Source organism: Gorilla gorilla, chromosome 6 (assembly GCF_029281585.2).
Source record: "Gorilla gorilla gorilla isolate KB3781 chromosome 6, NHGRI_mGorGor1-v2.1_pri, whole genome shotgun sequence".
Classification (NCBI taxonomy): domain Eukaryota; kingdom Metazoa; phylum Chordata; class Mammalia; order Primates; family Hominidae; genus Gorilla; species Gorilla gorilla.
In genome coordinates, this window is record NC_073230.2 from 28077304 (window position 1) to 28101060 (window position 23757).

At 35.2% G+C, this 23757-nt stretch overlaps 1 protein-coding gene across 1 annotated transcript in view; it reads left to right on the forward strand.

Moving 5' to 3' along the window:
* Positions 1–13902: 13902 nt before the first annotated feature.
* ABCB5 (ATP binding cassette subfamily B member 5) overlaps positions 13903–23757 on the forward strand; it is a 131167-nt gene continuing 121312 nt past the window's right edge. Inside the window, 4 exon segments of the mRNA XM_004045150.5 lie at positions 13903–13955; positions 17181–17232; positions 19305–19455; positions 22662–22716. Of these exon segments, the coding sequence (XP_004045198.4) occupies positions 13903–13955; positions 17181–17232; positions 19305–19455; positions 22662–22716 (311 nt within the window).

Sequence of the window (23757 nt, forward strand, 5' to 3'; positions counted from 1 at the left end):
ACAAAACAACTCCAGACCCACAGGACCTCATTACTACACTCTTCCAAATATTTAAGAAAGAAATAACACTGTTTTTCCTATAAACTTTTTCAGGGAGTAAAAAGGAAATATTTCCCAACTCTTTTTATGAAACCATTATAATTAGATAAAAATATCACCAAAAAAAATTACAGACAAATTTCTCTTGAGCACAGGTGCAAAAATCATAAACAAAATAACAGCATATGAAACATAACCACATATAAAGAAAATACAAAGAAAACATATGTAAAGAAAATATTTAAAAATTAACCATATATAAAAAGGATAAATATCTTGGCCAAGCATAGTTTATTCCGGAAATGCAGAGATGTTTAACAATCAAAAATCAATTGCTCTAATGTAAGATGTTAATAATAGTGGGGTGGAGAAAAAGGAATGCCTGTACACTGTTGGTGGTAATGCAAATTAGTACAACCATTATGGAAAATGGTATGATTAAAACAAAAACTAATAACAGAATTACCACATGATCCAGCAATTTCACTGCTGGAGATATATCCCAAGGACTTGAAACCAGTATGTCAGATATTTGCACTCCCATGTTCATTGTAGCATTATTCACAATAGCCAAATGATGAAATCAACCTAAATATCCATCATCAGATGAATGGATAAGGAATATGTGGTATGTATACAAGGGAATACTATTCAGTCTTTTTAAAAAAGAAATTCTGTCATTTAAAACAACAAAACAACATGGAGAAACCTGGAGGACATTATGCAAAGTAAAATAGGCCAGGCACAGAAAGACAAAAACCTTACGTGAGGAATCTCATGTGAATTATAAAACAACCAAACTCATAGAACCAAAGAGTAGAATGGTGGTTATCAGAGGCTATGAGGATAAGGAGAAATGGGGAGATATTCAACAAAGGATGCAAAGTTGCAGTTAGATAGGAGGAATAAATGACAAGTATTTAAGGTGACGGCTATGTTAATTAGCTTGCTTCAATCACTCCACACTGTGTACATACATCATAACATCACTGTGTACCCCATGATTATATACAGTTATAACTTGTCAAAAAAATTAAAATTTCTTCAAAAAATAAAATTTGTAAAAAGTAAGGATGAGATTGGAAAACAATGCTAAAAATAATAATGGGAAATTGTGTGCATGTGGGGAAAGGGGTATGTAAGAATTCTGTATCCCATAGGAACTCTCTATCCTATCTTCACAATTTCTTTTGTAAATCTAAACATATCATAAAATAAAAAAGATATTTTAAAAATCAGTTGTTGTAATCTACCACATCGAAAGAATAAAGCAGAAAAATAATATGTGGTTATTTCCATAGAGGCAGAAAAACAGTTGGATGAATTTTACCATACAATTATAATTTAAAACTCTCAGCAAATTAGAAATGAAAGAAAACTTTCTTAATCTGGGAAAGGATAGTTCCCAAAAGTTATAGTAAAAATTGCATTTAATTATAAAATATTATAAGCTATCTCTCTGAGGAAAAGGTTGAGACAAGATACTTGCTATAATCTGTTCTATTAAAAATTAAACAGAATGACCTACCAAATGTAATAATGCAAAAAAATCAAAACAAGATTCTATAATTAATAAATAAAATTAGCATCATAGAAAATAAAAGAAAACAGCAAACCATTAGATTCAGTAACCGAATTACTAGATGCAAGGTTAACATAAAAATCAATTTTAAAATGTTCTGTATTATAGAAATCAATTAGTTCTGAGTGCCAACCACAAACAGAAAACAATTTTTTAAAAAACCATATATACTAACATCAAAGAATATCAAATACCTATGGGAAAATCTAACGATGTATGTGTAAGACAGCTATAGTCAAAACTATAAAGCATTACTTAGAAAAACTACAGAAGACCTAAATAAATTAAAAAATACATTACGTTTATGGATTGAAAAATGCTATATTATACATATATCAATTTTTTAAACATATCTACAAGTTTAAATCAGTTAAAATGCCAGAAGTAATTCATTTGTGGAAAAGGAGTGTTTCATCTTAAAATTTATATTGAAAACAAAGAGACCAAGCACAATCAAGGCAACCGAAAGAACAAAACTGCAGGACTTAAATAGCAGAAGGAAAGACCTATTGCAAAGCTATAGTAATGAAGACAGGACAAGGACAGAGAAATAGAGCAATAGAACAAAGCCGACCCACACATACGTATCATTTGTAACAAAGATGACATATTGAGACAGTTAAGAAAGAAGAACCTCTGTCATAAAAGGTGTTGGGTCAACTGAATATTCTTATTGGGGAAAAAAGTGTATCTACCTCACACAAAAATTAATTTCAGATGGATTTTAGATCAAAATGTGAATGCTCAAATGTGAACTTATACAAGAAAATGTAAGACAACATCTTTGTGACCTTGGAATAAACAAAGATTTCTTTAACAGGAAAAAAAAAAAGGCTAATGGTAAGAGAAAAAATAACATATAGCACTATATTGTTGGAGAATATACATTCATCAAGATAAAAACATCAAGAGAAAAATAATGTACCCCCACAGAATTGGAAAAACATTTGCAATTCATATTCCCAACAAAGAAATCATATAGGGTCCACTTAAAATACTCCTACAAATCAATAAGAAAATTTCAAATAGCACCATATAGTAATGAGCAGAAGACTGACTTGAACAGGCACTGCACAAAAACATATCCAAGTAGCCAATAAAAAAATATATGAAAGAGCGCTTAGCTGTATAAATTACCAAAGAAAAGCAACAAAACCTCAATGTAAATACCACTTGTGTTAGTCCACTTTCACACTGCTATAAAGAACTACCTGAGACTGGGTAATTTATAAAGGAAAGAGGTTTAATTGACTTACAGTTCTACCTGGCTGGGGAAGCCTCAGGAAACTTAACAATCATGGTGGAAGGGGAAGCACGCACCCTCACAGGGTGGCAGGAGAGAGAGAAGGATGAAGTAGGAACTTCCAAACAGTTGTAAAACCATCAGTTCTCATGAGGACTCACTATCACGAGAACAGCATGGGGGAACCTCCCCCATGATCCAATCACCTCCCTCCCTCGATATGTCGGGATTACAGGTCCCTCCCTTGACACATGGGGATTACAATTCAAGATGAGATTTGGGTGGGGACACAGCAAAACCATACACCACTGCACCCACCATAATGACTATTGAAAAGAATCTTTATGCCAAACATTGTTGAGAAAATGGAGCAAGTGGACCTCTCATGCACTGCTGGTGAGCACACAGAGGGTGCAAGCATTTTGACAAACTATTTGGCTCCTTCAGCTAAAGTTAAACACATACATATCCTATGACCTAGCAATTTCACCTTTGTATATATCCAACAAAGATAATATGTTTACCAAAAAACATGCATGATAGTATTCATAATAACACTCTTCCTAATACTCCAAGCCCAGAAATGAGCCAAATGTCCACCAACAGTGGTAGAATGAAAAATTAAACGGTGGTATACTCACAAGATGAAATATTATTCAACAATTACAATGAACAAACTACAACTACACATAAATCCACATGTAAATGATCATCTGATCTTTAACAAGATGCCAGAAATACACAGTGGAGGAAAGATAATCTCTTCAATAAGTGGTCTTGAGAAAACAGATATTCACATGCAAAAGAATGAAATTAGACCCCAATTTCACACCACTCACAGAAATTAACTCAAAATGAATTAAGACTTAAATGTAAAATCTAAAACTATAAAGGTCCTAGGAGAAAACAAAGAGAAAACCTCCCTGATATTGATCTTGGCAGTGATATTTTGAACATAACACCAAAAGCACAGGCAACAAAGGCAAAAAAGTGGCACTACATCAAACTTAAAAGCTCTGCACAGCAAAGAAAACAAGCAACAAAATGAAAAACGGCCAGGCGTGGTGGCTCACACCTGTAATCCCGGTACTTTGGAGACTGAGGCAGGCGGATTACATGAGGTCAGGAGCTCGAGACCATCCTGGCCAACCTGGTGAAACCCCATCCCTACAGAGTGAGACATTCTGCCTGGGCAACAGAGCAAGACTCCATTTCAAAAAAATAAAATAAAATAGAAGACAATCTACACAATGGAAGAAAATATTTGCAAACCACATTTTGAATAATGCGGTAACACCCAAAATATATAAGAAACTCATACAACTCAATAACAAAAAGACAAATAACCCCATTTAAAAGTAGGCAAAGACCCAAATAGATATTTTTTCCCAAATAAGACATACAAACAGCCAGCAGGTACATGAAAAGGTGCTCAACATCAGTAATCATCAGAGAAATACAAATAAAAAACACAATGGGATATCACCTTCTAGCTTTAGAATGGCTATTATAAAAAAGATAAGAGGTAACAGGGGTATGGAAAAAGGGAACCTTGTGCACTTTTGGTGGGAATGTCAATTGGTACTGCCATTATGGAAAAGAGCATCAAGTTTCCTAAAAAAATTAAAAACAGAATTGCCATCTGATCCAGCAATCTCACTTTTAGGTATATACCCCAAGGAAATGAAATCAGTATTTCAAAGAGGTATCTGCACTCCCCTATCCATTGCGGCATTATTCTCACCAGCCAATATATGGAAACAACCAAAGTGTCCATTGACACGTGAATTGATAAAGAAAAGCAATATTATTCAGTCATAAAAAAGAAGGGAACCTTGTCATTTGTGACAACGTGGATGGAACTGGAAGGCATTATGTTGTGTGAAATAAGCCAGAGATATGTGTGAAATCCAAAAAAAGTCAAACTCCTAGAAGCAGACAGTAGCATGATGGTTACCAGAGACTAGGAGGTGGAGGAAATGGGGAGATGTTGGTCAAAGGGTACAAACTTCCAGTTATAAGATGGGTACAGGATGGTGACTACAGTTAATAATTCTGTATTGTATATTTGAAATTTGCTAAGAGAGTAGATCTTAAGCGTTCTCACCAGACACACCCACACACAAACACGTAAATATGTGAAGTGATGGATGTGCTAATTGCAGTAATCATTTCACGATGTATATGTATATCACATCATCATGTTGTAAACCTTAAATATAGACAATAGTATTTGTCAATTATACATATTAAAGCTGAATAAATAAAATAAATTAAAATTATATAATACTCAAAATTCAGCTCCCTCACTAGGCACATTAAAAGCACTCAGTAGCCACATATGTGTAGTGGCTAGGATATTGGATGTGTGGAGAATATCTCTATTATTGCAGAAAGTTCTGTTGGATGGCTCTCCTCTAGAAGTAACACTTTTAGCTACATTACACCACTTATCCTGTGCATTTAGATGACATCATGAGATTTTTAAAGCAAAATTAATTATTCCTTCTGTGCATATGACAATTGCAAGTTTATCTCTAGGTTGGCAATTTTCCTAATTATTAGTGCCACATTTCCATCTGTTTGCCAGATATTTTCACTTGGACACCAATATCAACCCAAATTTGCATATTTAAACTGAATGTTACAATTTCCCCAAAACCAATTCTGTCTCATAACTTCCCTATTACCATCTTTACTACTCTTTTGTTCCAACTTTTACAAGTTTGATCGCTGAACTTATATTTTTTTATTTCTTCTTCCTTGTCCTCTTTACCTACCTACCGCCTTAAAAATACCTCCCAAATAGTCTTACTTACTGCTATCAAACTAGATTTTAATGAGTCTACTTAAATCTTGTCTTTCCCCAAGTCCTTTCAGTATATCCATGGCTATAATGTCAAATAATCAGGTTAATTGTACCAAATACCAATGGCTTTGTCTCTTCCATTCCAGAAAATTATAAAAGTTGTCCTAAAAATTGGTTCAGTGCCTTTTACAATCGTATGTACCTTATCTCTCTCTCCATTTCTGCATGAACAGTCCATCCTATCCAAACCGATCTCATTGCTCTACCATGAGATAATTCACCTTGCATTCCTAAAACTATGCCCTTGTTCCTCCTCCACATTTTTCTACTTACTGAAACCTTAGCCTTCCTCCAGAAACTAACCTCAGGGCCATCCTCATCTGTGGGCGAAACCATTTCAGATCACAATGTTCTTCCTCAGTCTTCTTAGATACTAGAATAGTCACTCTTTGTACTATTCATCACATAACGTCTGTCTTGCCAGGTATATTAGGTTCCCCTAGAGAAATAGAATCAATAGGCCGTGTGTGTGTGTGTGTGTGTGTGTGTGTGTGTGTGTGTGTGTGTGTGTGTAGAGAGAGAGAAAGAGAAAACAGGCTCATGTAATTGTGGTGACTGGCACTTCCAAAATCCACAAGCCAGACTAGAAGGCTGGAAATTCTGGCAAAAAATTGATACCTTGTATCTGAAAGCTTTATCCTATCGTCTTCAGAAGACTTCAGTCTTTTCTCTTAAGGACTTCAACTGACTGGATGGGGCCCACTCAAAACAGCATCTGAGGAATTAAAGTAAGTCAAAGCAAAAGTATTAGAGATTATGAAAACAACTGAAGCTTGTGAAGAATATAAAACACTTCTCCATCTTAGAAAGAATAGTTTGTGGTAAAGATGGAGACAAAAATGTGTGTGTATGAAACTTTTTCATAGTCAAAAATGATCATCCTACTATTATTTTGGTCATTTTAAAGCATCCATACAATTCATATCTTCTTTCTTTCTTTCCCTGTGACAGGGTCTCACTCTGTCACCCAGGCTGGAGTGCAATGGCGCGATGTTGGCTCACTGCAACCTCTGCCTCCCGGGTTCAAGAGATTCTCCTGGCTCAGCCTTCTGAGTAGCTGGGATTGCAGGTGCCCGCCACCATGCCCAGCTAATTTTTTTATTTTTAGTAGAGATGGGGTTTCACCTTGTTGGCCAGGCTGGTCTCGAACTCCTGACCTCAGATGATCCAGCCGCCTTGGCCTCCCAAAGTGCTGGGATTACAGGCATGAGCCACTGCGCCCGGCCATATCTTCTTTCATCTAACCAAAGATCCCATGTTTTCCATCCAACCAGTATATCTTAGCTTTTGTCAGATTATTCTTACCAAGGATGCTTGAACATTAAGTGCATCTCATGATTTCTTCTCACATGGGTATTTTGTCCTATGATTTCCATCTCGGCACATGAACCTAGAAATATTTTTTAAGGCAAAAGTACTTATAAATAAAATATTCTGTCTATTTTTACATTTTCTTGTATGTTCCATAGTACTTGCCATGATAGCATCCACACAGCTGCCAATAAGTAAGAATTGGCTGACTGATAGATTTTGTGTAGAGCAATTAAGATGTTCAGAGTTCTTCTCTCATGTTATCTACTTAGTGCTGGATATTACTACCTGATTATCTCACAAATATCTCAAACTTGACATGTTTCAAGTTAAATTTATCTTCATTTTGAAACATTGGGTAACAGAGAGGAACATGGGGGCAGCCATCATAGTCAACCTGTAGCTTTCCATACAGTGAGGACCTGCTCACTGGCTCACAAATTGCTTTGACCCTGTGTCACTTTGTCTCAGTGCACTTTTCTCTACTATCTAAATAGTATTCCTTCTGCCTGGGATAGTCTTTTTGATCTTTATATAGCAACCTCCTTTTATAATTCAGATTGCAGCTTAAACATTATCTTCTACAAGGGGCTTTCTCTGACCAGATGTATATAAATACCACATTACTCTTCATAAAATTACCGTGTTTTAATTATATACCAAAAACTGACCACTCTCTAATTTTCCTTATTTATGTATGCCTTTTTTTTTAAATTGTGACTCTCCCTGTAATGGAGTCTAAGCTCTATGACAGCAAAGATGCCTAGGCTCTTCAGTGCTTAAAACAGTACCTGGCACAGTATATATCTAAAGAATGAGTAAATTTTTTTAAAAAATCATCTAATGAGCTTGTTTAAAATGTAGATTTTTTTTCCAGTGCATTTCTTTAGATTATCATTCAGTACCTGTGGGGCAAGGCCTAGGTAGGTATCTGATATTTTTAACATGCACTCCAGGTGATTCTGATGCCAGAGGTCCTTTGACAATACTTTAAAACTGTGCTATTAACAGCAGATAAAAACAATATGTTGTCAGCATTAAGGTGTATTTCAAACTTTATTTTTATAATCTTGGATTTAGGAAGATAAAATTTCCTCTAGATAAGTAGTGCCTTCTGTTTCTCAAGGCTTCGTGCTAGATACTATACAGTCATGTTTCTCAAACTTCGATATGCATTACAAACCACTTCGACAATCTTGTTAAAATGCAGATTCTATTCAGAAGTTTTACAGTGAGTCCCAAAAATCACATTTTTATAATGGATTAAAAATATATAATCTAACTGTATGCTGTCAATAAGAGAATCATTTTAGATCTAAAGGCAAATAGGTTAAAATCAAAAGGATAAAAAGAGATGATCCTGCAAATATTAACCAAAAGAGAGCTGGAATGGTTATAGTAATATCCAGACAAGTTACACCTCAAGTCAAAACCTTTTATAAGAGACAACAAAGAACATTAGATAGTGATAAAACAGTCAAATCACCAAGAAGATATAACAACTATAAGCACACAGCCACAAAATATCACAGCTCCTAAATAAACACTGACAGAAGCAGAGAGAAATAAAAACTTCTGTAATAATGGTTAGAAACTTTAATATTACCCTTTTTTGTTAACAGCTTTATTGAGATATAATTCACATATCATAGAATGTACCCATTTAAGATGTACAATTCAACAGTTTTTGTATATTCGTAGAGTTGAGCAGCCATCACCACATTCAATTTATAGTGGTTTTATCATCTTGAAAAGAAACCCTGTATCTCTCTCATTAGCTGTCATCTCTATTTCTCCCCCACCCAGCAACTGCTAACTTACTTTTTTCTCTGTGGACTTGCCTGCTCTAGGCACTTCATATTAATGGAATTATCTAGTATGCTGTCTTTCGTGATTGGGTTATTGTACTTACCATAATATTTTCAAGGTTTATTTATGTAGCATGTATCAGTATTTCATTTATATGGCTATCTTCACCTTTTATATAATTTCACCTTTTATTTTAGATTTAGAGCTTACATGTGCAGGCATGTTTGTTACATGAGTTTATTGTGTGACACTGAGGATTGAGGTGTGAATAATCCCTTCGCCCAGGTAGTGAGCATAGTACTCAGTAGGTAGTTTTTCAGCACCTTCTCCCCTTCCTCTCTCCCACCTCTGATAGTCTCCAGTGGCTATTTTTCTCATCTTTATGTCCATGTGGACCCAAAGTTCAGCTCCCATTTATCAATGAAAATATACAACATTTGGTTTTCTGTTTCCATGTTAATTCACTTAAGATAATAGTCTCCAGCTTCATTTATGTTGCTACAAAAGATTTCATGGCATATATGTGCTGCATTTTCTTTTTTTTTTTTTTTTTTTTTTTTTTGAGATGGAATCTTGTTCTGTCACCCAGGCTGGAGTGCAGTGGCACGATCTCAGCTCACTGCAACCTCCACCTCCCGGGTTCAAGAGATTCTCCTGCCTCAGCCACCCAAGTAGCTGAGACTACAGGCATGTACCAACCATGGCAGGCTAATTTTTGTACCTTTAGTAGAGACGGGGTTTCACCATGTTGTCCAGGCTGGTCTCAAACTCCTGGCCTCAAGTGATCCACCCACTTCAGCCTCCCAAACTGCTGGGATTACAGGCTTGAGCCACCATGCCCAGCCACGGACCACATTTTCTTTATGCAATTCACCTTCGAAGGCACCCAGGTTGCTTCCATGTGTCTGCTATTGTGAATAGTGCTGTCATAAACATAAGAGTGCATGCGTCTTTTGTGTAGCATGTTTTATTTTCCTTTGGAATTGTTGGGTTGAATGGTAGTTCTGTTTTAAGTTCTTTGAGAAATCACCACACTGCTTTCTACAGTGGTTGAACTAATTTACATTCCCACCAGCCTTATATAAGTGTTCCCTCTTCTCCACAGCCTTGCCAGTATCTGTTATTTTTTGACTTTTTGATAATAGCCATTCTGATTGGTGTGAAGCGGTATCTCACTGTGGTTTTGATTTACAATTTTCTCATGATTAGTGACGATGAGCGTTTTATGTTTGTTGGCCACTTGTATGTCTTTTCTTGAGAAGTGTTTGTTCATGTCCTTTGCCCATTTTTAAAGGGGTTATTTGTTTTTTTGCTTCTTGAGTTAAGTTTCCTATAGATTCTAGATATTAGACCTTTATTGGATGCGTAGTTTGCGCATATTTTCTCTCATTTTGTAGGTTATGTGTTTACTTTGTTGATAGTTTCTCTTGCTGTGCAGAAGCTCTTTAGTTTACTTAGGTCCCATCTGCCAATTTTTGCTTTTGTCACAATTGCTTTAAGGATAAGCTGTATATTCTTTGCCAAGACCAATGACAACAAGGATATTTCTTAAGTTTTCTTCCAGGGTTTTTATAGTTTCAGGTTTTACATTTAAATCTTTAATCAATCTTGAGTTAATTTTTATCTATGGTGAAATGTAGGGGTCCAGTTTCATTCTTCTGCATATGGCTAGCCAGGTATCCCAGCACCATTTATTGGAGTCATTTCCCCATTGTTTATTTTTGTTGACTTTGTTAAAGATCAGATGGCTATGGGTGCCCTGCTTTATTTCTGGGTCCTGAATTCTGTTCCATTGATCTGTGTGTCTCTTTTTGCACCAATACCATGCTGTTTTCGTTACTGTAGCCTTATAGTATACTTTGAAGTCAGGTAATGTGATGTGTTTAGCTTTGTTCTTTTTCTTTAGGATTGCTTTTAGATTAGAAAATATCAGAAAGGACAGTCTATTTAACAAGTAAAACTGGATATCCACATTCAAAAGAATGAAGTTGAACTCTTACTTTACACCATATAAAAAAACCAACTCAAAAATAGGTTAAAGACCTAATCATAAGTGTGAAAATTATCCAACTCCAAAAAAACACATGGGAAAAAATTTTTGACATTGGATTTGGCAAAGATTTCTTAGATATGATGCCAAAAACACAGGCAAAAACAATAAAAACGTAGATAATTTTTTCAAGATTGAAAACTTTTGCTTATTAAAGGAAACTATCCAGAGAGAAGAAAGACAATCCACATAATAAAAGAAAATATTTGCAAATCACGTACTTAATAATATCCAGAATATATAAAGAACACCTACAACTTACTACAAAAAAAAACGCCAAAAACCTAATTTTAAAATCGGCAACAGATTTGAATAGACATTTCTTCACAGAAGATATACAAATGAGCAGTAAGCATATGAGATACTCAACATCACTAATCATTAGGGAATTGCAAATCGCAACCACAATGAGATACCACATCACACCCACTAGGATTTCTATTGTCCATTAATCAGAAAATAACAAGTGTTAGTGAGGACATAGAGAAATTGAAACCCTTGTACATTGCTCATAGGAATGTAAAATAATACAGCTGCTATGAAAAACAGTATGAATATTTCTCAAAAAGTTAAACATACACTAACAGCTTGATCCAGCAAGTCTACATCTAAGTATATACGCAAAAGAACTGAAACGAGGATACTCAAACAAATACTTGTATGCCAGTGTTCACAGAAAACATTATTCACAGTAGCCAAAAGGTGAAAACAATCCAAGTGTCCATCAACAGATGTCTCACTTTAAAAAAATGTGCTATATATGTGCACCAGAATAGTATTCAGCCTTAAAAAGGAATAAAATTCTGATACATTGATGAACCTTGAAAACATGTTAAGTGAAATAAGCCAGATACAAAAGAAAAAATATTGTATGATTCCACTGATGTGAGACACCTAGAATAGTCAAATTCATAGACCCAGTAAAACAGAGGTTACCAGAGACTGCCAGTAGGAGATAACAGAAGTTATTGTTTAATGGATATAGAATTTCAGTTTGTGATGATGAAAAAGTTCTGAAGATAGATATGGTGATGGTTATACAACATTGAGTATGCACTTAATCCCACTGAATTCTATACTTCAGATGGTAAAATGTTAAATTTTGTTATGTATATTTTGACAAAATTAAAAGACTTTTAAAAAGTTCTGCATTTTTAATCATGTCTAGGCTGGTGCCTATGCTGCTGCTCTTTGGACCATTCTGAGTAGTAAGACTACGGTCTAGAGTAAAGAATAAAACATGGGGTTCCTCAGGAAAAGGAAACATATCTTTTGATTCTACAAACTAGTAGCTGGCACACCATATAAGCTCAATACTTTTTCAATTCTTCATGAGGAAAGAGAGAAAAATATATGATCTAATAGGGTAACTAGGATTTGCAATATAATGCAGAATGTGTCACGAATATAATACAGATACAAGCAAAGAGCAAAAGGAAATCAGAGAAGGAGGTGATTTTTAGGGAGCAATAATAAGGTAATAAAATCAATGCCTTGCGTAAAGTATTACTCAATAAATATTTCTTGTGCAAAAGTGCTGTTGACTTGTTAAAATTTTACTTATTATAATTAAGAATTCAACCAACTAACCAAAACGATATGGGACTGTACAATAGAAAACCAGGTATACAGACACTATGGCTCTTTTTAAAAAGAGTGTTTATTTGGCTCAGTGAACTTCCTTTGCTCATACTGTTTCCCAAGTGCAGTATGACATGAAGAACACAACGTGCTTTACCTGGATACTTACCAGTGTTCTAATCAGTTACAGCACGATCAGAAGATAAGCTTGGTAAAGCACAGTTATGAAAGTGCAGCTCTTTATTTATGGAGGATAGAATGCATACACGATTTTGGTGTAAATGGACAGATCATGCACTTACCAAGGCGAGGCTTAATTGTTTTGATTTCTTTCTATGGATGGATGCATTTTATTACATAATTGTTAATTTCTATAAAATGCAAATGTTTGAGATTTGTCAATCATTTTATTTTTCTTACATACATGTCAGATTACTGGAGATGGTGTAAAGTCAGTTTAGCAGTTGTAAATATCTCCCATATGAAGTATGACCATTTACTTCTGTAGAAGGAAGAATAAGCCAACAGATGGCTGTATTTGTATTATGCCTTCCTCCTTGGTGCTAAAAGCAGTTCTGATCCACTTTCAATGAGAAGTTTACTATTTGAAAGCTTATTAGCTTTTTCAGATGCTTAGGTACTCTTTAATTAATTTGTAATTCCACTTTAAAGTTTAAAGCCATATCTTTATAATTGTCTTTATTTAGGGTAATATGTTATAGGGCCTAACAAGTGAGAATGAGTCACAACCATCTCTATAGATCCATAATAAAATGATAATTTATAATTTATGAACATAATTGTGATCTTAAGACAAGGTAAGATCCTCAAGTATCATCCCAAGGAAGAGTAAATTATGCTTAATACAATTTTAATGATGAATGGATTTTCAAAATATTCTAATTTTTTGTAACTGTTAATCCAGTTTGTGAAAGCGCCAAACTTTGTTTGGTAAACTAGAAAACCCTATTCCTTCAAACTGCTGGCTAACAAAAACTACTGCATCAGTTTTTTAAAGAGAAAACAGCATGAGGTAGATTAAAAATTTTCACCAATTCCAGTCAAATGAATGGCAAAGTAGGAATATCTAATATCCTGACAAACAGGGCGTTTTCCATGGAATCTGACTTTCCTTCTTTAATTCCAATTCTAACACTTTCATTAGCTCCAAATCTAAGCCTAGAATGAAGCAAGGAAGTTATAAATTCAATGACAACATTTGAATCCATGAACTGCCTAGCCAGAAACTTCAATTGGAGTGGGGGGCTGGGCAGGGTGAAATTCTGAGATGCTTCCTTTTTCAAACTGTGAGAGATGTGGGATGTAAAGAATGCTGTATATCAACTAAGTGATAAAAGTCACATAGCCATGATACATTTGTTAAAATTGTATTTCAGAAGAAGTAAATTGTAAATAAGATGGAAAATTCTGAAAGAGCTGAAGAAATGCAAGAAAATTATCAGAGAAATGGGTAAGCTTTCACTAAGTTCTGTAAGTATGCTTCCACAACTTCAAATATAACTCATCCTTTCCACACCTATAGCAAAAATGTTTATAATTTTTTCCCAAAAGTAGCAATGCTATTTGCATTTTGCTGAACTTCAACATAAGCAGTCTTATAATTAATTTAATAGTGATTTTAGGAACTGCAATAGAATTTATTTATCCAGGATTTATTGATTTAGTGCTTCAGATATCTCCTCTTCTGAATTTCTCATAGTTAATTTCTTGTCCACCATTACACAGAAGAAAGGCACCTGCAAATTTTAATTTCAATTCTCTGTGGACCCTTCATTCCATGTGGTACCTTTAATAAAAGAAAATATTCGATTCCGATTATTTTCTCACTGAATAGATGTCTCTGTGAATATGTATGTTATACAAGTTTCTACACCTGGAATTCATTAATTGAGAGTTTTTAAATGGAAATAGTTTTACATCTATTTTATTTCCACTTTTACCATAATAATTGTGTTGTATTTGGACATACAATCTATAAAACTGGAGAAGATCCCTCCAGGTCATGTAGTTTATTAATTCAGAAAGTAGCCAGAGAGGGCATTCCAGCGATACCATTTTCTTGTGAGTCAGAATCAGAAACTTCCTTAGGCTAAAGCAAATTCCATTTACGAACATTTTGAAAATCAAAAGAACTGCATTCCAAACTTCTCCTTTAGTCTTTTTGTTGTTATTTTCCCAAAGTAAATGTTCTCCTTTCTAAGCACCTTTTCCTCATAAATTCAAAACATTATCTAAAGATGCCCTAGCATCCTGGTGTAAGGCGATGCTGAGGGGACAGGTTTATTTTAGAATACATTTGTGCTCTTAAGCATTACCTGTGGACTGACTAAATCATGCGTTCAGCATATATTCCACAGGAGGCATTGTAACTGGACAGTTAAGAGTTTGGGTTCTGGCGTCAGACTGAAGTTCAATCACTAGCTACATAAACTTGGGTTGTTTTACCCTGTGACTGTTTCTTCATCTTTAAAGTGGTCATGATAATAATACACTACAGACCTCATTGGTGAACCACAAAAACTAACAGGTCAGTAGCAATACCAACAGCAAACTGCATCTATATGCTATCGCCCAGAAAATTAGAATGGGGAGGTGGTTGATTTTTCTAGTTTGCATGACTGGAGAGAATAGGAGAAAACAATATGAAAGAAAATAGCAACAGGAATTGAAGGTAGGGGTTGGATGGGCCCTGAAAAGTGAAATTAGTGAGATATAGGTGTGGGGTCTGGCCATGAAATACAGGAAGGATTCCTATTAGGTGGAGGTGACACAATTGGAGCTAAGAGCAGAATCTTCGCTGCTCTGGGCCATGCTGATTTGCGCTAATGAAAGTACTGGGCCACCAACATCGCTAAGATCCCCTCCAGCTTGCAAACCAGCAACGGGCACGCTAGGACTAGGAGCTAGTGCGGCTGTGACCCGCACAATGGAATCAGTTTCCTCTGGGCGCCTCAGGCTCCGCCCTCGGCCTTTGCCAAAGGACACTTGGCCCCAAGAGCTGTGTAGAGGGAGGAGACCCCCAAACCCGCCCACCTGCCCACATGTTACTTTCTTATCTCAACGCTGATAAAGAGACTTCCACAAGACGACCCAAGCCCTCCTTCGAAACCTTTCCATGAAGGTCAATCGGAGTTAGAAATTATTTCCCTGAAACAACGTTTATCAAGAGAAGAGGGTTTACTGGGTGTTAAGCTTCAAAATCCGCATCTAGAGGTGGGGAAAGGGATTGCAGGGTTTTGCAATGGTAAAGCATTTTTTTGTCATCTCATGCCTCAGCCCAGAGCAAATTGACCGGAACACAAGTAAATTATTAACCTCATGTGGAATAAAATTAAGTGAATTGTCATTTATCAAAGCTGACAGAACAATGCATTATAAAGCAGGAGAGGAGCCGGATGTTTGTCTTCCTGTTGTGTCTGTATAGAAAACTTAAACTGTTCCCTACAGTCTTCTCTTAATGTTTCAGAATTTTGTGCGTGCATGTGTGTGTGTGTGTGTGTGTGTTTGTGTGTGTGTAACTGACAGATTGCTGTGAAATCAGTGGATACAATGTACAGCTTTCATTTGGACCTCCTTGAAATGTGAGCATACAAAGCTAAGAAATGAAATTTTCAAAAAGGGAGACAAAATTAAGAGTACACTTGCTTAATGTGTACCTAATAGAACTCATTTCATTTAAAGCTCAGATTTTGTTACTAAAGGTTAAAAATTGCAATCCACCACTTCATACTCATTATGATGGCTAATACTAAGAAAAGAAAAAGGAATGAACAAGTGTTGGTGAGGATATAGAGAAACTGGAATCCTTGTTCTGGCAGGAATGTAAAATGGTGCAGTTGCTATGGTGCAGTGTGAATGTTCCTCAAAAAATCAGTAATAGGTTTAACATGTAACCCAGCAATTCTACTTCTGGGTATATACTCAAAAGAATTAAAAGCAGTGAGTTGAAGATATATTTGTACACTCATATTCCTAACAGCATTACTAGGAATAGCCAAAATGTGGAAGCAGTCTAAGTGCTCAACAAAACGTGTCAAAAACATGCAATGGAATACTATTCAGCCTTAAAGAGTAGAAAAATTCCAACACCTACTACAATGTGGATGAAACGTGAAGACTTTATGCTAAGTGAATAATTCAAGGATGAACTTTGAAGACAGCCAGACGAAACAGACACGGAAGGAGAAATGCTATATGATTCTATTTTTCTGAGGTGCCCAGAGCAGTCAGATTCATAGAGGCAAAATAGAACCGCGGTTGCCAGGGGCTGGGAGGAGGGGACAATGGGAAAATGTTTAATGTGTACAGAGGTTTAGTTTTGCAAAGTAAAGAGTTCTGTGGGTAAATCAAAATAAATGGTGGCACAACAATGTGACTGTACTTAGTACCTTGGTTATACAATTAAAATTATTCAAGAAGATAAAGTCTACATTATATCTATTTTACCACAACTTTAAAAAATTCTCCTCCAGACACATGTCTTCAAGTTGCTACCCTAACAAGTTTACAGACAACCAGTGACAACTGTCTATCATTAAGTTTATTTTTAAAATTTCAGTGTTGGTATAAATTTGCTACCAAGGTGATATCTGACACTTCTGCAAACTATTAATGGAAAAATTTTGCAAATTATATTCACATTGTAACTGCTGCATTTTGAACTTTTATTTTCCAGAACTGCAGAACAGCCAAGACTGAAAAAGGAAGCAGTTGGATCTATTGAGATAGTAAGTGAAATCAGTTAGAAAGTACATGCATTAGAAGATTTTAGAGACTTGTCAGTAGTGCATAGAATGATTGTGTTTATTAGATTGCATCCATTATTTGTGGGAAAGAGGGAACTAAAATAATTCATTAAAGTATCATTTTCCATAGAAAAAAATATAAACAATCTCAAAATTTTACAATAAAGGATAGGGAAAAATAGCATAACATCCACATAATGACTCAGTGTTTTAAAAGTGTTTTTGGTGTGTGTGTGTGTGTGTGTGTGTGTGTGTATCATACATAAATGTTACAAAAGGATATTTCTGAGTGGTGGGAAATTATCAGTGAATTTTACTGTCTATGTTTACATTTCAGTATATTCCAATGATTCTGCATTGTTATGTGTTGTTATTATTTTTATAGTGTTACAAATCCTTTTAAATCAAAAATAATTATCTAAGTATTTTTTAAAGCCTATGTATCAGAGAACTTGTCTGTACACTTCTTTGAAATCATGTTTAAGGAGCGTTTCATGCATGTGTTCCCAGACATGGTCTTCACCCACTCTAATCTCTGTGTCAGCCTGGCTGTCAATGTTATGTCCCTACAAATATACATGAAACAGCCTGCTTTTTCAAAAGTCAATTAAAAAAAACTGAATAGTAGCAGAACATGGCAAACTTTATCAAGGAGATAGCATTATTCTGGAGAAAGGTGGAGGAGCAGATACTTTCTTAATGTCCGTAATACTGAATGCAATACTGTGGAAGTAACACTATAAATATTTATTAGCTATTGCACTGATGAATGGAAAAATAATATTTTGGTCTCCATTCATAAAATATGCAGTAAGTTCCTCTTGCTGTTATTAAAATCTAATTACATTTTAATACCATTTAAATTTTATTTTGGCCTCTCTCAGTAATATAAACAATCCATATTTTCAATTTTGCTCATGATTTGGTTTTGGACAGATGCTATGGGGACCTACTACACAATAGAATATAAAGCATTCAATAGATGGCTTTCAGGCATTTCTTTCTTATTCAAAACAGCCCTTAAAATTATCATTGACCCCCTTAAATATCCTTATTTACAGGATAGGCATTGTTCTGTGTAGAAAAAAAAAATCTAAGGAATTGAAAATAATCACAAATATAATTCATTACATTTTTACTAGTTAGTTCTGGTCACTGCACTTAGCCATGACATTGCTATGATGCCGGTGAGCCAGAGCGTTGAAAGTGTGCAGATCAACTTTCCATAAGCTAAGATACTGTTGTTGCAGTCTTCAAAATATCTTAACTTATTCCAAAATCAACCAAATGGAATAAAGTTTCTGATTCATACCCACATCTGACCTGACTTGTGTCAGGTATCTACAATTTGTACTGATTTAGCTGCTTTATTAATTTTTATTATTACTATACTTTAAGTTCTAGGGTACATGTTCACAACGTGCAGGTTTGTTACATATGCATACATGTGCCATGTTGGTTTGCTGCACCTATCAACTTGACATTTACATTAGGTATTTCTCCTAATACTATCCCTCCCCCAGCCTCCCACCCCACAACAGGCCCCGGTGTGTGATGTTCCCCACCCTGTGTCCATGTGTTCTCATTGTTCAACTCCCACCTATGAGTGAGAACATGCGGTGTTTGGTTTTCTGTCCTTGTAGTAGTTTGCTGAGTGAGTATGATGGTTTCCAGCTTCATCCATGTCCCTGCAAAGGACATGAACTCATCCATTTTTATGGCTGCATAGTATTCCGTGGTGTATATGTGCCACATTTTCTTAATCCAGTCTATCATTGATAGATATTTGGGTTGGTTCCAAGTCTGCTATTGTGAATAGTCAGCTGCTTTATTTTTTAATGCCTTTAAAGGAGATGGTAAATTCTTAATTTTGGTATTTGTTTTTACTTTAGATATAAATACATATCTATGATTTTATGCATTTATTTACCATCTTAATGTATAAAGTCATGTTTACTAGGTGGCAAAGGCTGTAGGCTGCTGTTGTGTGTGTGTGTGCCTGGTGTGTTTGTTTGTTTTACAGTTGTGGTGCTACCGTGCTTTGTTTTCCTCAGTTCCGCTTTGCTGATGGACTGGACATCACACTCATGATCCTGGGTATACTGGCATCACTGGTCAATGGAGCCTGCCTTCCTTTAATGTCACTGGTTTTAGGAGAAATGAGTGATAACCTTATTAGTGGATGTCTAGTCCAAACTAACACAAGTGAGTATACGATTATTTTTCTGTATCACTGAAGACACAAAAGCATTGAATAAAGCAAACAAACGTTAAGCTAGCAAGGCAGATTATTGTATTGTAAAACAGTATCTGTATAATATGTATTTAAGTCATTTATTCTGCCATGTTGCTGGGCACTAAAGAAACAAAATCTTCATGACCACAGAGGTCTATAATTGAATTAAAATAAATAAATAAATAAGAAACAAAATCCCCTATTAGTCAGGGTTCTCCAGAGAAACAGCATCGATAGGATATGCGTTAGAAACAAAGAGAGAGAGAGACTGCGTGTGTGTGTGTGTGTGTGTGTGCGTGTAAAGAGTGAGATTTTAAAGAATTGGCTGGCTCACATGGTTATAGAGGCTGGTGAGTTCAAGAGGGTGGGCTGGCATGCTGGGGACTCAGCAGAGAGCCAATGTTGCAGTTCAAATCAGAAGGCCATTTGCTGACGTTACGTAGGAATCATCTGAAGCCCACAATAGTTCAGCTTGTCTCTCTTAGAATTCAAATAATTTTTTATCAGAAGTGGTGATTACATCAGGATTTAATCAAACGCTTGGGCCATCCCAGGCCACTAGGATGTAACACATCCTTTAAAAAGAAGAAATCAAAGCCGGGTGCAGTGGCTCATGCCTGTAATCCCGCACTTTGGGAGGCTGAGACCAGTGGATCACCTGAGGTCAGGAGTTCGATACTAGCCTGGCCAACATGGTGAAACCCCGTCTCTATTAAAATACAAAAAATTAGCCAGCCATGGTAGCAGGTGCCTGTAATCCCAGCTACTCGGGAGGCTGAGGCAGGAGAATTGTTTGAACCCAGGAGGCAGAGGTTGCATTGAGCCAAGATTGCACCATTGCACTCCAGCCTGGGCAACAAGAGCGAAACTCCATCTCAAAGAAAAAAAAGAAGGAGAAGGAGAAGAAGAAGAAGAAGAAATAATCAAGTATGATCAAATCTTTCAGTTTAGTAGCTATTTAGGTTCTTGGTTTTTTTTTCGGTAGTAGTTTTTAGCCATGCATGGCACTATATAACACAATGCAGAAGAGAAGCAGAAAATTATAGAACTAGAGACAGATACCCTGAATTGGTGGTGAGAGGAACTAGCAATTAGGTGTGGAAAAGGTGTTTTCATATTGCCCTTATTTGTAGGCATCTTTCGTGTATCCTTTGTAGCATCCTATTTCAGGGTCATGTCTTTCTAGGTGACATTATTCTTTAGGTTTAAATTCCAGTGATTTTCCTATGCACTGATGTAATGACTATGCAGTATTTTTTATCTGGTGGATATTATAAATATTAGTTATTTCCTGATTTAAATGCTTTTCCCCAAATTATACACCGGAAGTACTGTTATAAATACTTATTATAACTGGGAAAAATAACTCATTACAACCTAGACTGTCTTTTCATCAACATTAGCCTTTCTTTGTTCAGTCTACTTCCCTCTGTGCTCTATTTGACTTTAAATTCTAATTTAAACCTAAATTATACCTTCTTGTTTTCCAAAAAGCAAATCTTTAAAGCAAAAAAAAAAAAATCTTTAAAGCAAAAAAAATCTTTAAACTCAAAAGTAAATCTTTTATGTGTACTAATCTTGAGTGGGATAAACCCATTGCTTCCCTCTCTGTCTTTCCATGATCTCCTGCTTAAACAGTTATGATTTTTTAAATATTTTAATAATATAAACAAAATTAAGGATATAAGTGAAAATCTGATATATTAATGATGTAAATTGATGCATATGCTAAATAATTTGTTGTTAAACAAATGGAGCCAATTCACTGAGTAAACATTTACTGATTGTCTGCTACATCTCTATGAACAAATGAATGAATGAATGTGTGAGTAAATGAGCAACCTGGCAACCTAAGGTCATCTGCTTGGGAGTATGCTTTTTGTTAAATTTATTCTGTAATTGATTGCCTTACCTGTTTTGGATAGGCTAGGCACTACATATCTAATTGCTATTGCTGTGAATTCTAATTTTTCTTGTTGTTCAAGGCTTCGCCAGTTTCCTGGTTTTATTGAATGTGGTAAACATATAGAGAAGTTCAATAATGATTTAGATAAATTCATGGATATTATTGGTATATTATAACACATTGTTAAAGAGAAGTAGGGATATTAAAAGGCAAATCTTCAACCTTCTAACATTGATTTTCCAGAGGATAATAGAGCAGGATTATTCGTTCCTATAAATAAAAATATGAATAATAGCTATCATTAGTTGGGGATCCATTTTTGTGTGAGTCCTGAACTTTCCAAAATATTACCTCTATCAATATAATCTACACACTGAGATTATGCCATTTTTATAAGACTGCAGGAACCATTTTTAGAAACAATGTTTATTTCCTTTATTTGCTCAGTTAAATCTCATTGAAATCTCCATTTCTGCCTTATGAATTTTGGTATTTTTTCCTACCACAATTCCAAAAATAGAATAAGGGAGAAATGATTGTTTGCATATAAATAAAGATCATAAGCATTGTAATATGTGATGATGTTATGGTTATAACAGATGAAGAGTCATGATGTCTGCAGTTATTTCAAATGTTGATTATAGAGGTTTAAGGAAGAAAATTGTAATCATGGATATCAACCATGGTTTTGTGTTATTGGTGAAATCAGGACTTTGGTATATTAATCAGTGTACAATATTTTTTTCTACTAGAAGATATACAGAAAAGTTTACAGAGAAAACTTATAACCTTTAAACATTGTTAGTTATGCTCAACATGTTTCATTGAGCTTTCCGTTTTTCCCATGGCTAATTCTTCTAGAACTTTCACACATGTTCTTGCTTTTCTTGGATTTTTGAAATCATTCCCTGGAGTGTTTCAAACTTAATTTAAAGTGTATAATCTCAGGCAGAAGCAGGGAATTTTATAACTCTTACTTTCCTGATTGTTGTCTGATCAGAGATGTCCCAAATAATTCTTTCCAGTTATGAGCTACATGGTTAATGCTTCCTTATATTTTTCCAAGCCGCATGAGTACTTCTTGAGAGCAGACATAATTATTTCCAGTTCTAGGTTAAAGAATAAAAAATGAGATGATGATAAACTGCTTGTGGGCAGTAAATCTGTTGTCTTAAGAGTGCACTATATTTGGTTTGGAGGGCTATCTGTGTAACAGTATGACCAATTATAAATTAATTTCCTCTATATTTTAAATAACCTTTTTTACAGCAAATTATCGGAACTGTACTCAGTCTCAAGAGAAGCTGAATGAAGATATGACTCTGTAAGTCCAAATGAAATGTTAATATCACATTCGTTGAATGATGCTTTATTTAAAGCTTACAAGAAAAAAGCAACTGAAATTTTGTATCACCATTAATATTACATAACAAATGATTAAAGCAAACATTTCCTCTTCTTTCATTAGGTATATAAAATACAATTAGTACATATTTTTTCTTCTACTTGAAAGGTGTATAGGTCGTATGCTTTGAGTTGTAGTTGACAAAGTTGTCATCAGTTTTAAAATTGAAAGGATTTGCATTTTTGTAGCAATTTTGCCTCCTAGTAATATCCTGGGAAAGAAAGGACTTGATTTTCCTTCTAAAAAATTAAATTTCTTATGAGCCTCATTGAAAATTCTATTTCCTTACCATTTGACCCAGCCATCCCATTACTGGGTATATACCCAAAGGACTATAAATCATGCTGCTATAAAGACACATGCACACGTATGCTTATTGCGGCATTATTCACAATAGCAGAGACTTGGAACCAACCCAAATGTCCAACAATGATAGACTGGATTAAGAAAATGTGGCACATATACATCATGGAATACTATGCAGCCATAAAAAAGGATGAGTTCATGTCCTTTGTAGGGACATGGATGAAATTGGAAATCATCATTCTCAGTAAACTATTGCAAAAACAAAAAAACGAACACCGCATATTCTCACTCTTAGGTGGGAATGGAACAATGAGAACACATGGACACAGGAAGGGGAACATCACACTCTGGGGCCTGTTGTGGGGTGGGGGTAGGGGGGAGGGATAGCATTGGGAGATACACCTAATGCTAGATGACGAGTTAGTGGGTGCAGCGCACCAGCATGGCACATGTATACATATGTAACTAACCTGCACATTGTGCACATGTACCCTAGAATTTAAAGTATAATAATAATAGTAAATAAATAAATAAATAAAATTCTATTTCTTTAAACATTAAAAAATCAACAAATACATAGTAAAAATAATAAAATACTTTTTAACATAAAAGTAGTAAGGTTTTACTCACACTAAATTTGGAGACTAATTATTC